Source organism: Sparus aurata, chromosome 14, assembly GCF_900880675.1.
Source record: "Sparus aurata chromosome 14, fSpaAur1.1, whole genome shotgun sequence".
Lineage (NCBI taxonomy): Eukaryota > Metazoa > Chordata > Actinopteri > Spariformes > Sparidae > Sparus > Sparus aurata.
The window spans coordinates 10,049,448-10,063,522 of record NC_044200.1 but is presented as its reverse complement, the minus strand read 5'-3'; the positions used below and the strand labels follow the sequence as shown (position 1 = coordinate 10,063,522).

Sequence of the window (14,075 nt, the reverse complement as noted above, 5' to 3'; positions counted from 1 at the left end):
GATAAAAAAATTTATGTAAATGACTCTAATACTTCTGCGACGCCTCCTCGGCTTCCTCTCTCTCTCTCTCTCTCTCTCTGTCTCTCTCTCTCTTTCTCTCTCTTTCTCTCTCTCCTGCTCTCTCCCCGTTGTGTTTTCCTCGCCGTGAGTCGGAGAGAGGCCGGATTTGTGCGAACAAACACAAGCACAAAAATAAATTAAGAGATCAAAAACCCATAGAGAGGAAATGAGTCAGTATTCCACACCGTGTACAATACAATATCATAGCAAATTAGCAGATATCAATGGCTTCCACTGACTACCATAGATTTACAATGTTCAGTTGGCTGCAGATCAGTCCTCAATAAATTGTGTCACTTTCCTTTTTTTTTTTTTTTTTTTTTTTTCTCCCATTTATGGATCTGATAGACAATGACTCGTTGATGACCATGAAAAGAAAGCGGCTACTGAGGTGTGAAACAGAAAACCTGGGACTACGAGCCAGCAGTAATGAGAACAACAGCATTTGTTCACATCCTACTAAACTGCCATTGTGACCACATTTTTAAGTCCAATAAGCTTCTCTACAAAGGTACAACATATAAAACTGTTAAATATATAACTTTTTAGGGCCTTTCAAAATACATTTAATGACATTTCTTTACTCCTTCTTTTCAGACTCAACAGCATTTATACTCTCTGTAGATATTTATCATCTCTTTGATATGATTTGCGCTCCCCAATCCGTGACCAACGCGACAATCCTGCAAGCTGTCCCAACCGTAGCTACTGAAAAATGCAAATTTTTTTTTGATACACAGTTATACGTATGTAGTACCTATATCTCCAGTTCCAAAATACAGTGGTGGGCATAGTTCTGAGAAAAAAAAAAAAAAAATGTCTGGAAAGTTTTAAAAGTACTCCTTTTGATTGTGTACGGTACTTTTTGTCCCCCCAGATGCGAGGTTCAGTTTGCATCGGTCCACTTGTGCACCGTGTCTCTGTGAGGGGGCAGCCGGCGGCGACACAGAGGGCAAGTTCACAAAGTCTCCGCGTGTCTTTGCCAGATCGTCCGCTCCGTCTTCATGATCGTATTTGTTGTTTTGCTCTTTGGTCTATAAAAATATGGGAGGTTCACTCCAGCAGAAGGCCTATTCACAGCAGAGCGCACTCAGTTAAGGTTTTTTTTAACGGCCTCGCGAGGTGGTCCGAGAAGCAACAGGGTCTGGTCTGTAATGATCCGGTCTGTGCTCCGGAGTTCCTGCGTCCAGTGGCCGGTGACGTGATGTGGGGAAATCCCTCATTCAAAGCAGTTTTTAAACAGAAGGACTTCCAATGAGGCGAAAACCATTCATGGGATTTCTGAGGTGTCCGATCCTCCGTGGCACGAGCAGGCGCTGCTAACTTCACAGAGCAGGCAGATAAGAGTGGAGAGGAGGTGGATGCGTCATTTTGACCCGACGACAGATAGCAGGAGGGAGCAGTCACAAGCCCGGAGGAGCCGGTCACAGGAAATAGACAGTGTTTTACAGTGTTTTTTGTCCAGGGGAGAGTTTGCTCCCTCAAACAGTCACTCCCTGGTTCTCCCGTCTCCGACTGTGTTATGAGACCTGTGGATCAACAAGAACAGAGCAAACATGAGACGACTGTTATAGCGCACAGCCATTGTCACTGCCTTCTCAGCTCCTGATGGAAGCCAAATCTGCAAAAAAAGGCTTTTCAGGAACACAACTTCTTTGCATTGTCTTTGTACTGCCTGTATACTGTATCGTGTTCTACACCATTTATATGAAAATGCGATCATGTGCTGTCATCTTCATGCAGCAGCACAGAAAATCTCCGGTGTAACAATTCAGGAAATTTGACATTTACTTAAGTCTTTGGAATTAAAGAATGTCTGCAGTATGAATGCACCTGCTCTCTCTCTCTTATATTATTTCCTTTTATATTAAGTAGATGTTCAACATTTCAAGAAATTCACTTATTTGCTTCTTGCCAGGGGACGGATGGATTAGCTCCACATAAAGACAGGCGGGACTAGAAACTACAGTCATGCTAGAAGTTTTCTCTTGTCTCCAGCATTTATGCTAAGCTAAGCAACTGCCCGCTGTCGCTTTATATTTAGAATATATCATCCAAGCAAAATGGCTAATAAGCACACTTCCCAAAATGCTGAACAATTCCTTTAGTTCTTTTACAATTAAATGTCTCTTTGCAGTCTGAACACACCTGTTTTTTTCTCAATTTCTGTGCTTTTCTTTTAAGCCGTTCAACCTTCGTAGAAACAAGATGATTATTATGACACATAATTCACGTCTTTATCACGTTATGCGATTAATGAATTGGTCCATTTATTCTACTGCTAAAAACAGATATTTTATGGATGAAATAAAAATCATTCATGAATAGATTACAATATTGATACTACTTGTGTCTGTGCAGTAAATGTGAAGCAAGGGCCAGGGGACGGCTAGCTTAGCTTAGTTTAAAGACAGTAAACTGGCTGGAGTCTTGCTAGCTGTTTCCTCTAGCGTCCAGCCTTTATGCCAGGCTAACCAGCTGCTATCCTTATATTTAACACATAAATATAATGTTAAATATAAGGATGGCATATAAGGATGCTAATATATTTAGCATACATCATCATACTCACAGCAAAATTGTGAATAAGCATACCTTTTAGTAGTAGTTAAGTATAAATCGTCATTTTAGGGAATAAATGTGTTTGCTCGCTTGCTGAAAGTGATATGACGACTGATTTATACACTTTCATGTCTGTCCAGTAGCCTAAATATGAAGCTAGAGCGAGGGGATGTTTCAATTAGCTTAGCACAAAGACAGGAAACAGGGAGAAACTTGCTAAGTGCTCAGTGTTTCCTCTTGTTTCCAGCCTTTATGCTAAGCTAAACAGCTTTTCTTGCAGTAACCTCAGATGTGCTTGCTCTCTATGCTTTAAAAAAGTCGTTTGACATTTTTAGGAAATAAACTTGCCGGGAGCAAGATGGCAAGATTGATACCGTTCTTACTTCTGAATGCTGAATGCAACACTACATCCGCAAGACAGTTAGCAAGAGGAAAGGTAAGAGCTGTTAGCTTGTTAAGTTCATACTGTTAGTGACCGGGTTATTGTCATTTTCAGCGTGTAGGTTTCTAGCTCAGAAGTGGTTGTTGTTTCCTGTCACGACAGGGATCAAAGAGACAGCGGAAAGGAGGAGAACGCTGCCTGAAATAGACGCCCAAAGCAGGCTCATACCAACACGCTACGCCTGCTCAGACTAGCTTAGTTCAGCGTAAAAACGGTGAAGCAGCTAACCTGGCTTTGTCTGAAGGTAAAAAAGTCTGCCTACCAACAAGTCTAGAGCTCACTACCTAATGGTTTGTATCTCATTTCTCAAGTTTAGCCTCTTGTTTTTATGCTAAGCTAACTGTCTGTTGGCTCATACTTAACAGACATAGCCCCATTTCTTGGAAACAAAGCAAATTAGCATCTTTCCCAAAATATTGAACACCTTTTTAAAAAGAAGAAACCCCTATTTTTAGGGAAGAATCAATCCTGTGTTTCACTGTAAGCATTCAGTTTACCCACTGCTCCTTACCAAATGGAGGTGATAATTACAGCGCCCTACTAGCATAGTAAGAGGGAACACAAGTAGAGCTCACTCTCTGTCAAATCAAGTGTTTTTCACCAGTCAAATATTTAGAATTCTTCCGCGGGTGCAACCCAATAACAAAGCCGGTCTCACAGCGCCGAGACTAAGAAACAATTAATCTACCACGGAAAGACAAATCTGGAAGCCTCCTCGCCATCTGGCCCCCGCCAGTCACGCAGCCAACTTGATAGAGGCGCCGATGCTTTACAAGAATACCGCTGAAGCTTAATTCATAATCATGAACTCTTGATAATTTCACAGGGTGCAAATTGCCATGAAAGGGGCAGGTGTTGTATGGAGCGCCCGCATGTATCACAGATGACAATGTCTGACACTGTGGGAATAATAAACATCTCATGGAGCTTGGGGCTTTAATGGAGATAATGTCATGGTTTTGTCAGAGCCGGGCATGAAATGACCCAGAGGTATAACAGCTTGAAGCGCGGGCGTGACTGCGCTAACAGCTCGGCTGTGACTGCTGCCCAAAGCAGGTGTTTAATCCCAGCGCAGTCCCCTCTGCCGACGCCTCCTAGTGGGCACGGTGAGATCGCAGCATCGCCGGGTGGTCGCAGACGAAATGGAGGCAGCGCAGAAAACCTAGAAATCTCGAGAGGGACGAACACACACGAATTGAAATAGACGTCTGGCACGGTCGTCTTGTTTATGTAAGCTACCACGTAGTCTGTGTCTGCCATGGTAATATTCTCTCTATGTTCCTCTCCCTTTTCTCTCACACCCACACGGTGGCAAATGGTTCCCCATAAATCTCACACACAAATCTCATCTCAGGGAAAATGCAAGCCTTCTATTAAAAAAGAGGAACGAATGTCAGATGAATACGAGATGAATTTGCCCTATGAATAAAATTCACAGGCCCTGGGTGATTATTACCTCGGGTTTATCAGCAAACGACCATATTACTCTATTTTATATCTTATAATGGCGAGAGAATGCTTTACATTTTTTGTGCTGGAGGAATGCAAAGTTGAAGGAAGTGCGTCCGGCCGGCCATTGAGCATGCGGACAAACTTGTGAGCACAGCGGCTGATCAAACAAGACCAGGAGGAGGGTTAAAGGAGCACTACGTAGTTTTTAGGGAAGAAACTTTAATGAGAAGATTAAGAAGAGTTTGTTTGTGCCTAAATAAACAAACTCTCTTTGTTCTCATGACTGAGCTGATTGAACAAACAAATTGCCCTTGAAGGTCAACACAATTTCATGCCGTTTTAATTTATATTTGGCGGACCCTGCCACCTTTCTAGCTTCAAACAATGTTCTGGGACCTTATTTTCCTCTGAGAACAGCTTGTTTATTCACTTATGGAAAATATAATAATCATATTTCTGAGTTTGAATTTCTTCTGCCCCTTTAAACAAATCTGAGTGACACTGATGAGAGCTGCAGGTGCACTGGTGACAGAAGGAGAGAATCCATCTGTGTTAATATCTAATTTGTGCAGAGTTCTCTTGCTACGGAGCGAGCGGGAGATCCACTCAATACATATTGATACGTGCCCAGCGGTGCACAATAGAGGATGAGGAAAACATTTGATTTTATGGACACTGCATAGAGTTTCCTGTCTCTAGGCAAAGCTGGAGTGCTTTGATGTATAAATGAGAACATGTATTTGCGCCGGCTTTCCGGTGCATTCTGCGTGTGCATTCGCGGCCACATCTGCTGCACGTAAAGAAAGTAATACATATGGGGTCGCTCTCCAGCTGGGAGTTAAAGCAAAGGCGGCCAACACATGGCCCAGGCTTGACATTTCCTGTGTGTGTGTGTGGCTCTCACTGACTCCCCTCGAAATGTCATGGTGCGGTGACCCGCGCTGAACCGCGTTGAACGTGTGAACGGGCGCGTGTGAAGGAAAACTGATCAACTTTGCCTCTCCAAACTCCTCCTCGAGCCTGCGACAGAGGTGAATAATGCAAAAATCTCAGGAGTTTGATTAAATGATGTATGATTGAATGACTTTGCGCTTTGCCAAAAAAACTTGAGCTAATGGAATAAAGCCATCTCTGCTCATCTGTCATTCCGGAGTGCTGCTGCTCCTTGCATCATCTCGCCGTAGTTGTTTCTAATACTAGTCCCCTGCCCTCGCCGCTTAATGTTAAGTCTTGTGCAGCCGAGCAAGCGCTCTTTCGGATCGGAGCACGCAAGCCCGCACAATAGCCTGCCGGATGAATATTCATAAGTGAACTTGTAGGTTAGGAATGATTCACAGGTTAATAAGGCAAGGGAAATCGCTCATTACATGCTGTGAAGTCGGATAATGCCTGGAGCAGATGCAGAGATCAAAACACATGAACATGTATGCACGGGCCTCCAGACACTAGGCCCCATTCCACATTAAGAGAGAGTTCAAAGCTATCTGGGGTGTTATGTCATTATCAGCCCCTTTCATACTGCATTTCTTCAGAACATCAAAGCAAACACTGCTCACTATCTGCATCCCACAATATGATCAGAACTTTAATGCTCGAGAGGGAACATCCGAACAGATTTAACACGGCACTTCTGCGACGGTGGCATCAGAGAGGAGTAATGTCGCTTGATTTGTTTTAGATACAGGCAACATGTCTGTCAGTGCACACTGATGTACAGATTATATCTGCTCATGCAACGTATAACGCAAATGTGATCGGATGTTTTATCACTGCAGAAAAGCACATTATAGGATCAAATGTTCAAACTCAATCCTCTCTGTGAGGAAATAGGCAATCTTCTCTGTGATGCACTGTGAGAGGATTTCAGGCCACAGCGTGCGTTCCACCCTGTGTCTGTTTTTATTTCAAATCTGCTGAAGACTTGCTGTCTAGACTGAAAAGCAGCAGGATCCGATTTTTTCTCTCCCCACCCCCCACTCAAAAGCAAATGATAACACGGGCCATAAATGTTGACAATATTGACCGACAGAAGAGCCTGGTTTTCAGAAACTCTATGAGACTGGGCATTTTTATGACTTTGGCCTCATCCCTTTTACTGCACTGTACGTTAAAATTTACTACATGGCTGCTCTCTATTTCCCGATCACATGCATTAATATCAGGGAGTCTGTCTGGCGCCCTGTTTTATTCCAGCACACAGACGCCATCTGACACAATACTTTAAAGACGATATACAAGGCGTGCCAATAAAGCAGAGCGAAAACAAGCTGAAAATAAACCGGCGGGTTTACTGGTATTGCTACACACATGGATTTCCTCTGGTTAAACACACACTGGGGAGCTGGTGAGCTTATGGAAAGATGAGTAAGCCAAGGATAGATATCAAACAAACAGACGGTTGTGTCTGGATTTATGTGTGTGCTCGTGTGCTTCCTGTTGTCTGCATGTGGCGCTAAAGCCGGAGGATGACGTGTTTGCGTTCTAGTAACATTGGTGCTAATGATCTCCATAAGATTCTTAATTACACAATTTATCAGCCACCATATAAGGAAAAATACTAATGGATAAATGATATAGATAAACCATCCTTATGGTTCATCATGTTTGCACTAAAAAAAACCAAAAACGAAATAAAGACAGCTGACAAATGGTTCACATATTATGACGTTCGGAATGGTATTAACACTGTCGTCGTTGGGTTAGGTCTAGGTCTAGGCAATATATCTACTTGTTAGGTTTAGGCACTCAAACTAGGTTAAGTTTAGGCACTTAAACTACTTGGTTAGGTTTAGGCACTATACTTTATCTATGAAAGATGGTAAATACAAAATGTCACTGATTTCCCTTCTTAGGCACTTTGCAAAATCTTCACTGTAAGGACCTCTGTCACAAATTGAAAGATTACTTCAAGGTTCAGTGAGTTGGATTAAGTGCCATCTTGTGGTCTTGTTGCAGGTTGCAACCAACTGATTATCCCCTAGAATAGCAATTGTGTTTGGTGACAGCCTAAGATGTGGGAAAAAAAAAAACAGAAAAAAAACAACAACACAAAAATCCCTCTCTAGAGCCAGTGTTTGGTTTGTCCGTCCTGGGCTACAACATGGCGGACTCTGTGGCAGAGGACGCCCGCTAAGCTAGAAGGGCTCATTCAAACGTTATGAAAACACGACAATTCTTAGTTCCAGGTGAGCATACACTAATGGAAACACATTGAAAACATAATACATAATTATGAATACTATAGATATACATCCCCTAAATCCTACACATTTGGATAAACTTTGGGGTGTTGTTGTTGTACCTTGCTGCCTCCATGAGGTGCTGTGCTGTAGCTGCTTGTGTTGCTTCCTGCCTTTGCGGGACCAGGGTTTGGGTGGAGTTGTTGTGATGTTGGTGGTGGTGTTGGTAGAGTGGTGTTGGTGGTGTTGCAAGATGGTTTTTGGCTGTCTGTCAAGGGGTCGTCAATGCTCTCCATAGTGCAAGAGTGTCGAGGGGGACTCTTGTCGCGTCATAGAGCCTGGGGGGAGGAAAAGGGAGGGAGGAGAGGGGGAGGCAGTATGGTTATCAAGCTCATAATGAGGATGCAGCGCTTTATTTTTAAGAGTTGTGTTGTTTTGTTTACAGATTTAGACACAGTTTCGCCACCGTCATCAGCAATTTGTCTTGCTGAGGTGTCTTGAAAACGTGCCTCTCTGGCTTTGTTCAAACCTGATGAGCTGTTCTGTGCTTGTGTTTGTCACAAGGAGACATGCGGTGGTAAATATAGGCGAGTGGGATTAAATCAGGGTCGGATTCCCACATGGAAGCAAAACACAAAGAGGCCTTGTGTTTTTCCAGTGATTTTGTTTAATGAACATTGACTTGTTAAGCAGTTAAATGGAATAAAACAGCAATAGAGGCATTAATAATAAATAATTATTTAAATCATGTGTAGGTAAATGTCCTATTGTTTAGCACAGTAACAACAAAGAATACCCTCTTTAAGCACCACCACCACTTTGGTCAAACATGAAATATCTCAACAAACAGTGGATGGATTGACGTGAGATTTGGACAGTCATGGTCCCCAGAGGATGAAATCTGCTGACTTTGGTGATCCTTTATAATTTCTTTGTGGCTCCATGGTCATTTACACTTATCTAGGGAAACATCTCAACATTTACTGGATTAAAACTTTTGTACAGGTATTCGTGGTTCCTATGATGAATCCCAATGACTTTGATGTTTTTTTTTTGTTTTTTTTATGGACTGACAAAATGTGCCTACTTCTAAAGCTAAATTAACCTTTTAAGAAACATTGTATTATGTGAAATAGAGATTGTCACAAAGCTCAAAACAGTGCTGTTTTTCTTAGCCCCTGAAGCGTTGCCATTTTGGATACGGCACCAACACTATAATGTATTTACACTGTGTGTGTGCACAGTGTCCTTGCATGTTTGCATCTGTTGTTGGAATAAATCTGCAGCTGCGAGAAAGAGCCAACAATCCCTCCCTGCTTTATGAAATCATCTGGCTTGTTTGGCCACATGGAGATGGCTGAAATTCTGTAACTGGGCAGTGTTGACGCTTGGGATGAAACACAGGTAGGGCCGCTTTCGTTGGCAAGCAGAAGCTTTTGGGTTTTAGCAACAGTGCTCATTTAGCCGATCAATCCAACAAGCTCGTATGATATTGATGCAAATCTAAAAACAGACTACTAGCGAAAAGTCTCTCTTGGTACAAATCCCATTGTATTTCCCAAAGTTCTCAAAATGGAGGACTTGGTATTTTGCAAGCAGAGATGATGTGCTGACTTGGCTCCCTCTAGAAGGGAGCTGGCAGACAGAGCTAATGGTTAACAGCGAAAGGGCCTCTTTTTCTTCTCCCATTCTCTCGGCTTGTCTGGGGTGGCCAAGCAGCTGTCTTCTTAGCGGTGATTCTGTTCAGCCCACTGTTGGATGTGCCTAGAGGGCCCAGAGGGATCAATTACCAAGGCGGGTACCGACCCAGAACTGCAGGGGGGGACGTGGTGATGGCGGGGCTTTGGGGGATCCCATCGTGCTCAACCTCTCCACGGAGAAAGAAGAAGAAGAGGTGGAAAGAAAGTGATGGGAGGAGGGAAGGGAGGCCCTCAGGATTGGCTTACAAACCCTGATCGAAAGGGCTTTTTTTCATGTTTCTGCCGAACACACGCTGTCACCGGCTGATGTTTAAACGGGGTAAATACTCAGGAAGCTTACAGGGAGACGCAGACGGGCCTGGGGATCGTTACGTGTAAACTGCAACATTGTAGAGGAGGGCTGCTTGTGTGGGGGGACGATAACAGCCTTCATCTCCGAGCGCATACCTCCAGTGTGTATGAAATATGCATATGGACATACATAAGCTCATGTTACCAAGCATTACACTCGTGTTCAAACATGCTTCTTTATGCAGTCCTCGCTCGCAGAGGTGCCAGTGTACAGTACATTGTCCCTGCTGTACCCTTATTGCTCTTCTTCCCTTACTCCTGTCGTCTTTATTTTTCTTCCTTTGTTTTTCTGCTTACTACTCTTCTCTCCTCACCGAAAACGTCTTGATACAGTGATCGCAGTCTTTTCTCAGTCGCAGTAATTTCCGTATTCCGTCTTCACTTGGAGGCCTACAGGTATACATTGTCCTGTGCTCTTATCTTGCTTCTATCCTTACTCCTGTCGTCTTTATCTTACTGTCCTCCTTTTTCTCTTCTCTTCTCGTCTCTTCTCTTCACGCTGAAAACAACTTGATTACAGTAATCACAGTCTTTCTCTCAGTAGGTGCCACTTCTGCTCATAGCACTCCATTCATGGGCTAAATACCCCCAATCAGGGCTGACCTAATGAAACGTATGATTAAGACCTAGTTGGACATTTAAAAGGATTTTCCGTCATCTCAGTTGTTTCAGGTGTGTTTCCCACAATCCGACCGACTGTTTCCTGTGTTTTCCGAAAATGTTGTGCTGTAGAGAGAGGCGCAAGACAAGACGAGGACATCCATCTGACTGGATTTCGGGATAACAGACTTTTTTTTTCAGCGAGCTGCTAGGTATAAATGATTTAAAAAACATTGGCTACAGCATGGGGGCACTATTGGATGCCGTGTAACCAGCATGGCGGCCTTAAACAAAAAAAAAAGTCCTCCTGACGGTTGCCTTTTCAGCAATTATAACTTACTTTTCAAAGCAGCGTCCTTTCTTTCAAACTTACAGACACTTAGAGGCTTAAGAGCCACCGCCTGATGCACGCCAGCTGAAAATGACTTAAATAATGTTTTATGCCACTGCTTGTCTGACTGCTTCAGTGTCTTTCACTCGCACTGCTCTTTTTTTCCTCCCCACGCCGCTTTTTTCGCCATCTCTGTTTTGAATCCCACCTCATCAGGCTGTCACAAAAAGTCGTCAGATAACCTGAGGTGATTTCGCTTTCTCTCCCTGTAATGGCGCACTCACTCCCCCCTCGCTCTTGCCCGAGCTCCCCGCGTCGGCACACGCAGCGAGAGAGCTCCTCGTTGCCGTTTCATCTGCCAGTCTAAAATGGTGGAGGGCACGGCGCGGAGCATCCTCCTCTCTGGAGGGAGACAGCAGCAAGCCTTTCAGTGAGGCAAGGAGGTATAGGAGATGACTGCTGAGACTACATATCGCTTTGCCAAAAAGAGAAGCGCTTTGGAACGGCAGCAAAGGCAGCATTTGACTGTGTGATAAAATGTATATTCAAATCACTTAACATCAAGGAGGGAGGGAAGCATATCAGGAGCGGGAAAATTAACCCCAAAATGTCCCTTCATCTGGCGAGTTTTGCTGATGGGCTTTCTGTGGACCGTGGCATAATGCTGCGCTGTGAGGACGCTGTGAATATTGCCCAGCCACCATCATGTATTAGTTTATCCGAGATGTAAATATTGCTATAGCACTGTGGGTCAGAAAACAGCAGTTTCTTGCTGTTTATTGGTATCACATTTGTTGCTCTGTTACCATAGACTACAAGAGGCAGACCTCATATAAATGTACTGTTTTAAATTACATCTAAAGGTAATGTAGGTAGTTACATTTGCTAAACCTCTCAAGCGTTAGTCCTCAGCTTAAGATGTCATCCTTGTCAAAGATTCTAAAATACACACGTGATGACTACAATTACAGAGTGTGATATAATGCTAACAGACTGACGCTAAGAGCTAGCCTACGTGTACCACGCAGCTGACATCATCACCAGATGATCCATGCAATAGCTATTAGGAGCTAGTGCTGGCTAGCCCTCGTAGCCTATGAAAGTATTGCAAAATAAAAATTGATTTTAATTGTTACATGATTTGTTTACCAAAGATTATATGTAATTCTTTTTTGTGGAGGAAAAGAACTAGCCTAAAGAATGAGACATTACTGATGAGTCTGACACAGGTTACGCTCATAATGCTAATGATGTTACTCTATCGCTATACTCCAAACAACTTTACAACCATGAAGAGTTATCTGAAGTAACCTGTAAGCCCGCTAAATATTGTAGGCTAGTTTGCTCATTCAATACCCTTTGCTTTTGGAGTTAAGGCTAGGTTACTGCTGTAGATAGTAGCCTAGTTAGCAGGAGATGCTAATGTTTGCTTCCTATAGAGCATATAAACAGTTTAAATCCATTCCGTTTACTTTTGCTCTCGTGTTTTAGATTTTGGAAAGGCTTAAAACAAGACGCTACGCTTCAAACTCTTGAGATTAAATGCATCGGTCTTAGTAAGATGGACAATGTATCTCCACTTCATCCAGCTGTGCAAAAATGAAGCCAAAGAAACAGTCTCGACGACAACTGGTGATGTCATTCGCTGCTCAAGGCTGGGTTTTTCAGCTATGCTATTGCCAAGCTGCGTGCGCCTGGACAATTGCTGTTCAGGGTCATACTTCATTGAACGTTAAATTGCCAGAACACTTGGACGTTTGGTTACATCAGGCCTGTTTTGACAGATCTTACAGGCCCATATCTCTGTAAGTGATGTTCTATCATTTTTATGTCCTCATTGTATGCGTTTTGGCAGACATCTGCTTTTATGTAGTCGGATAAAAAAAAAGAAACCAAATAAAATAATTACTGATGGACTTGCAGTTGAGTGTCCACGTGCATTTTATTGTTTCATTAACACGCTTAAGTGAACCGCCGGAGCTCATTTACAGTCTCTGAGCTAGATACGGTCCATCTGAAGGATTCCATTTTCTGTCAGGTCAACGCTTTAGAGGAGAAACTTGTCCCCCGTATCAGGGAGGCTTTTTGATCCTGAAATAAATTATGTGCCTCGCGAGTGCACCCTCTATTTGATATGTGTCCTTTTCAGCTGCGGCTGCGGTGCGCCGCTAATAAAAGTAACCTCGCTCAGAACGTCGCTGTCAACAATAACCAAAGTACGTATCAATCTTCATATGTTTCTTCTGGAGCCGGCCAGAAAAAAAAAATCCATATTGTGCTTTTTATTGACAGGAACAACATGTACTCCTCAAAGCTGGGGTCAGACTAAGATGAATGCGTGGAGAGGGGGGACAGAGGGGGATGGGAGGAAGACAAATGTGGAAAAAAACATATAGCAAGTGGAAAGAGAGAAACCTCAGTGAGAAGGAGTCAAGCTGAGGGAAAACGAGAAAAGTAGGCGAGGGAGTTATTTTTAAACAGGAGTGCATCGAATGGTGGCCGCTGACATGAGTGACACTCATGAAAAAAACACGCGGCGTACATCTGATCCACCTCGCGACGCTGTCGGAGCCGACCAAAGGTAGAGCGGAGGTCAGCGGTGTCATCCTGAGCAACACTCTCCTTCTGTCTGACAGAGAAAAAAACACAAACTCTCGAAAACATTTGACCAATACGCGCAAACCGCCTCCTGACATTTGTCCAAAATAGCCCTTTATGCGGCTACGGTGGCTGAGTCAGATTGACTTGGCTTAGTCAAATGCCCCCGAGGGATGTGTCTGTTTGTCTGCATTGATGTTTTCGCACAAACACCTGACAGACAGGTCGGACATGCTCACTGGACTGTGCACAGCCGACGCTCATCCTTAGGCAATATCGGTGCGGCTGCAGTTTGGGTTTAACCTTGAAGAGCCTCGGGGAAAGGGGCCATTTGTTCAAAGTTAACCAGAGGGAGGCTGAGGAGTAAATTGTTTGTTTTGATTCTCCCTGAGGTCGCCAGATAACAAGAGGTTTATGTAAAAAAAAAATTTCGCTCTGGAGACTCGGCCCAAACCTTTTGATGCATTTTAGGCAATTTTAGGTTACGCACGTGGTCCCGACTTCCCTCAACTCGCCTGAGAGTTAAAGGAGACCTATTATTGTGGACTTTGCTTTGTTTTATTCATTTTTTCTGTAGTGTTCTTATTCATGTCTGCTCATCTTGAAAGTTAAAGGGGCACTACATGGTTTTGGAGAATATATTCAAACTCCGAAATGTTATATTTAGAATATTAATGAGGTATTAATACAAACACAGAAATATAAACTTTTTCCACAACTGAATAAAGAAGCTGTTCTCAGAGGAAAAAAGGGTCCTCAGAACACTGTTAGGAGCTGGAAAGGTGGCAGGGTCCGCCACA

General features: G+C 43.4%; 1 protein-coding gene across 2 annotated transcripts in view; it reads right to left on the bottom strand.

The window, feature by feature from the left end:
• Positions 1-218: 218 nt before the first annotated feature.
• The window catches only part of tafa5a (TAFA chemokine like family member 5a), a 166,360-nt gene continuing 152,503 nt past the window's right edge, over positions 219-14,075 (bottom strand). For both annotated transcript variants that reach the window (XM_030439818.1, XM_030439819.1), the window contains exons 4-5: positions 7,818-8,033; positions 219-1,589 (exon numbers count right to left, since the gene is read on the bottom strand). In XM_030439818.1, the coding sequence (XP_030295678.1) occupies positions 8,025-8,033 (9 nt within the window). In that variant the 3' untranslated portion in view covers positions 219-1,589; positions 7,818-8,024. The remainder of the gene's footprint in view (positions 1,590-7,817; positions 8,034-14,075) is intronic.